Source organism: Acomys minous (assembly GCF_964271855.1).
Source record: "Acomys minous genome assembly, chromosome: 10".
Lineage (NCBI taxonomy): Eukaryota > Metazoa > Chordata > Mammalia > Rodentia > Muridae > Acomys > Acomys minous.
In genome coordinates this window covers 11,871,667-11,877,030 of record NC_140491.1, presented here as the reverse complement: position 1 = coordinate 11,877,030, position 5,364 = coordinate 11,871,667, and the positions used below count along the sequence as shown (strand labels likewise).

The window sequence follows — 5,364 nt, the reverse complement described above, 5'->3', positions numbered from 1 at the left end:
CTCAAATCAGAAGGTTAGATAAAAAAAGAAGTCTGCCTTCACAAAGATATGCTGACAAATTAAACATAAAATATAACAACAGAAAAATATTAAAACATCAATCAAAACAACGCTTATTATTTGTGTCAAAGGAACTTTTAAGTCATATTGTCATTGAGAGGAATTATTATTCAGAATAATGTGTTTAAATCAGCATTCCTTCTTCAAAGTATCACATTTCTACTTCTGTATAGATATGTCTTGGGCTGGAGAGATGGCTCAGTACACAGCGTTTTTGGTGCATGAGGAAATATCTGAGGTCATATGCCCCACACTCATGTAATTACTAGAGGAGGATGGAGGTCTTCTTTTAACCTCAGGATGTGGGATGTTAACACATAATCTCACACAAAGATAAGTAATGATATTGGCTGAGTTTTCAACTCTGGTTTCAAGTGAGACACCTATCTTCAGTACATAAGCCCTAGTGACAATGAGAACTCAACTGACTTGTCTGAGGCCTCTACACAAGTCACACAAACACCCACATCACATACACATTTTGGCATAATCAAATGTGTCTCTTTTAATCTGTTGCTATGTCTATTTTTGAGATAAGACCACACACTATAGAACAGACAGGCTGTGAGCTCATGTACCATCATCCTCAGTTTTGTATCTGGAATTACAGGCTTGTTACCCATGAATGGTTTAAGGTCTCTACATTTCATATTACTTAGTCGACAAAGAGTGATTTAATAATCCATGTACTGAAAGTTAAATATATAAATTGTATCTTAATCTGTTTAGTGTTGAAAGAAAAGAATAGAAAATTTACTAGTGTGTGGCTAGATGTCTCTAAAACCAAAGTATTTTTGCAAGATATACAAGGAATGCCCCTGAATTTTAAGAGTCTGAGATTTTCTTTCCAGGGAATTCAGCTAAAAAATGAATTTCTATCTGTGGACATTTAATGAAGCCAGGAGATGTTGTTGTTGTCATTTATCTATTTGCTTGATTATATACAGCATTACATAGGTTTAGAAATTTTCTTATTTTTATAGGCAAGTGAGCTACTGTGTACTCTTTAGGCAAAGTCCAGTTAGGCAGGCATGTAGGCATTTCAAGCATGTGAGGTGGACAGTAAAGATATATGGCCTAGCATAATGTAGGAATTTAATATATGCTTTTAACACATAATGTAGACATTCTTTAAGTTCATTTTAAAGGACTTCATCAAATATTTGCATGTTTTGTGAGAAGCCAGAAAATCAGAAATCTTAAAAAAAAACTTGTTTATCTATTTACTTTTACATAGACTAGCTAGGTTGTATCTTCAAGGACTATGAATTTGTCTTTACGGCATCTTCCCTACTACCTCCTGTTCTTCTGTACATGGTGAATAGAATCTTGATGCACAATGAACTACGTACAGAATATCTTGCTTAATAATTTTCTATTGAAAATTGCAATATTTTAATTGAATTAATCTTTATTTAAGACATTTTGCTTGAGACACATAACCAGCCCTAATATTTTAGACTACTCCCTGTAGTACTTCAAAAAATTCCAGTTTTTATTTTTTAAAAAACTTTTAAAAATACTTAACAAGTTTTCTGTCATGAATAGTTAATATTATGTGTTCTTATGCTGTGTAGTAAGTAAATCAACACTTGGACATTAGTAATAATATAAAATAAATTATTGAAGCTACTATAAAGAGTATTTTACTAAATATTAGATACCCCCAAATATAAAACCGTCAACTATCTGTAGCTTTTAACAGAAGAAATATAAACATTAGCATCCATAGATACATATAAGCCTGGGTATATCTGTTTTCAACGTATTATTATGTGTTCAGTACATAATATGGAATCAATATATATGTGACCAAGACAGAATCATAGCAAAACAAGGCAAACTCTCATCAGAAAACTAGGAGCAAATGGTGAGAAGAAGAAACATACTAGTTACAAAATCACCTCCAGTCATCAGTAAAAGTCCTGGGATTGTATATCAATGTCAGAAAAAACATCCCTAAAATAAATATGCAAAGGCGCTTGATAAGCTTAATGATGAAACCAGAAATAACAAAGGTTTAAAGAAAAATCTTGCAATTGAACACACATTATTAAATATGCACACTATTATGTCCATGCACACACACACACACACACATACACACACACCTTTCTCCATCCTTTTAATTGAATATAGAACTATAATTCTGAATTTGCAGAAATCCATTGAATCTGTTGCTTCTATTTTCCAGTATAGTTTTTTTTGTTTTGTTTCTTTTGTTTTTGTTACTTAAACAATAACTTGTGAAGAGAACTTTAAGAAACAACATAATGACACTTATGTCAGTGCTCCTGAAGTCACAGCTGATGATTATGTCCCTTTCCCACAGCCTCTAGGCCATAACTTTGTTAGCCATTTTAGGCAAATAACCAGACTTGTTATGGCTGGACTCAGAATCAAGTTCTATTTTGTTTATAGTTACCTATTGGTAACTAAACATAGCTACTATGATTATTTTCCTAGGACCAAATAATTCAGGTGCACTGTAGTTTACAACGACCCCTTTGATGTTCACATCAGAGAAGGGCTTCTCCATAGGGAAGGGGAGCAAAGCTCTTTTGCCCCTTGAGGCTCTCCGTACCTTTAAGACCCCCAGCTTCCTATGTAACTGTCTCCTTTAACGAGACTTAAGGAGACAGCACCACTGGCATCTAATGTTGCCAAGCCAGGTGATGAATGAATAGACTGGATTTGAAGAGAAAGCCACGGAGCCATTTTAGTCTCCGAAAACATGCTTTCCGAATGCAGCTCGTTTCTGAAGGGTATGGTGCTGGGGAGTGTCACCTTTGCCTTGATCACGATGCTAGGACACATAAGGATTGGTCATAGAATTGGGAAGCACCAACACGAACACCACCACCTTCAAGCTCCTAACAAGGAAGATGTATTGGAAATGTCAGCAGCTGAACGCACGGAAGTCAACAAGAGCTTTCCTGTGTACTGTATCATTCTCGTAACACCCAAAGAGCTGAGACTGTGGGCGGCAGTGAAGGAAACCTGGGTCAAACACTGTGACAAAGCAGAGTTCTTCAGTTCTGAATATGTTAACGTATTTGAGTCAGTTACTGTGGGCGAGAATGACAAATGGTTGATGATGAGAAAAGCTTACGCATATGCCTTCGATAAATACAAGGACCAGTATAACTGGTTCTTTCTCGCATATCCTACTACATTTGCTGTTATTGAAAATTTAAAGTATTTTTTGCTGAGAAAAGATTCATCACAACCTTTCTATCTGGGTCACACTGAGAATAGCAATGGCCTTGAGTATGTGAGTGTGAAGGGGGGAATTGTCTTAAGCATAGAGTCAATGCGAAGACTCGCCAGAATGCTCAGTTCCCCTCAACGGTGTCCCGAAGAGGGAATAGCTATCTGGAAGGTGTCCGAAGATCAGCAGCTAGCAGCCTGTCTGCAGACTGGGGGAGTGTTCGCAGAAAATGCTGAAGATGCTGAAGGAAAAAATTTATTTAATACAAAAACGATTGGGATGCTTATTAAAGAGGCGATGTCTGACCACCCAAACGAGAGAGTCGAAGGATGCTGTTCTGATATGGCCATTACTTTCAGTGGACTTTATGCTGATCAGTTGCATGTGATGATGTATGGGGTGTACCGTCTCAGGGCATTTGGACATACTTTCAGTGATGCATTGTTTTTTTTACCTCCAAATGGTTCTGACAATGACTGAAAAAAAAAGTAAGAGCTTGTATTTGATAAACACAGGAGCCATGTTAGTTTCAATAATGACATAAGGAAGACAGCAGCCTGTTTCTTTTCTGGCCCAGAAACACTGTATCCGGATTTAAGTTCACTTCACAGCCTTAAAGAGGAGGTTATTTTACCTTAAAATACTTGTAAAATTTTTACATGTGTTATAGAAATTTGCTTTAATACTAACCACAAAATGTAAATAAAGGATGCATTTATATTTGCCTTATAGAAGGTAAATTACAAACATTAAAATATGTGTTATGCTTTTGCTTATACACTTTGAAATTTTTATAATTTTTATGTTTCTAATATATGTAAATAAAAATTCATCTAATGAAATACTTTTCGGAAAAATCAAAACAAAAAAAGAAACAAAAAACCAAAACCAAAACCTCACTGGGAGCCTTATAGTATCCACTGAATAAAATTCTACTTATCAAGTGACACAGTTAACAAACCTACATATAACTTATATTTTTAAAAATATGACATGGAATCTTTTTGCCTTACTTGAACATGAAAGGAGTCATTAACTGTGGCTCATTTCAAACAAACACTAGAAAAAAATTCACATTATGTAGATTATGTACAAATTTTCACCTAAGTATGGATTAAAAAAAATATTAGAAATCACACACACACAAAGTACAGGGATGTCTTAGATAGTTTTTGCAAAGTCATTAGGCTACATATGTAAGCCCTGTCATTTTTAAGGTATTTCTCTTTAATTCATTGTCTGATATTGTAACCTGAGTTTATACACATCCATTATTACTTTCCCCAATGTTTTGTTTGAAGTGCTATTTTCCATTGTGTATGTAAGAGAGAAAGAAAACCAACAACTCTAATTAATTTAGGTTTAGTTATCTGCTAAAGAAATCTGAATAATCTTAACCTTATTGTTCAAACAAGATCATGTTTTACTGAAGAAATCTGACTAATCTTAACTTTATTTTTAAAGAAAGATCATGTTTTAGAGTGTTAAACTATTTGAAATGTGCTGATGTAAGAACATATAAAAGGTGTCATCCAGGGGAGACCAGAAGGAAGACACCAAGGCACCTGATCTGGGTGCCAACATAATGGACAAATGCGTAATGGACAGAGGAGAAAGATCCAGTAGGGGTGGGTGTTGGTGAGCAGGGTGTATGGAAGACAAAGTGAAGCCAAGAAGATTACTAGAGAGAAAAGTGGAGCTGTAGTGAAGGACATACAGATATGAGGAGGCTATAATAAGGTTCTGGTCTAGGCTGCCACCAAGGATCATGTCTTGGTCTATGATCCTGCTGCAATCTAGGGTCTGTGTTGATGTCTGTAGCCTGAGTTATCACCAGAGACCAGGCACATGTCTGTGGTCCATGCTGCTGAAAGGAGCATGCTGATCTGAGTGGCCTGTTCTGCTACCTGAGGCCATAGGGACATCCAGGCCCAGACTGCTGCTGGAGACTATGATTGAATTTGTGGTCCTAATTAATTCCTCAGGACTCTGATACCACCAAATCTCATGTGGAAGTCCTTGGACTTTGGATTGTAATGCAGCCTGAGGTATTGTGCAGACCTGGCTCCATCACTGTCCTTAGCAGCCCAGTA

The 5,364-nt window shown here is 36.1% G+C and overlaps 1 protein-coding gene across 1 annotated transcript; it reads left to right on the top strand.

The window, feature by feature from the left end:
• The first annotated feature begins 2,661 nt into the window (after positions 1 to 2,661).
• LOC311607080 (C1GALT1-specific chaperone 1-like) lies at positions 2,662 to 3,978 on the top strand. Its single transcript, XM_084798631.1, has one exon. The coding sequence runs from the start codon at positions 2,795 to 2,797 to the stop codon at positions 3,749 to 3,751; it is 957 nt and encodes a 318-aa protein (XP_084654757.1). The 5' UTR covers positions 2,662 to 2,794; the 3' UTR covers positions 3,752 to 3,978.
• Positions 3,979 to 5,364: the final 1,386 nt, after the last annotated feature.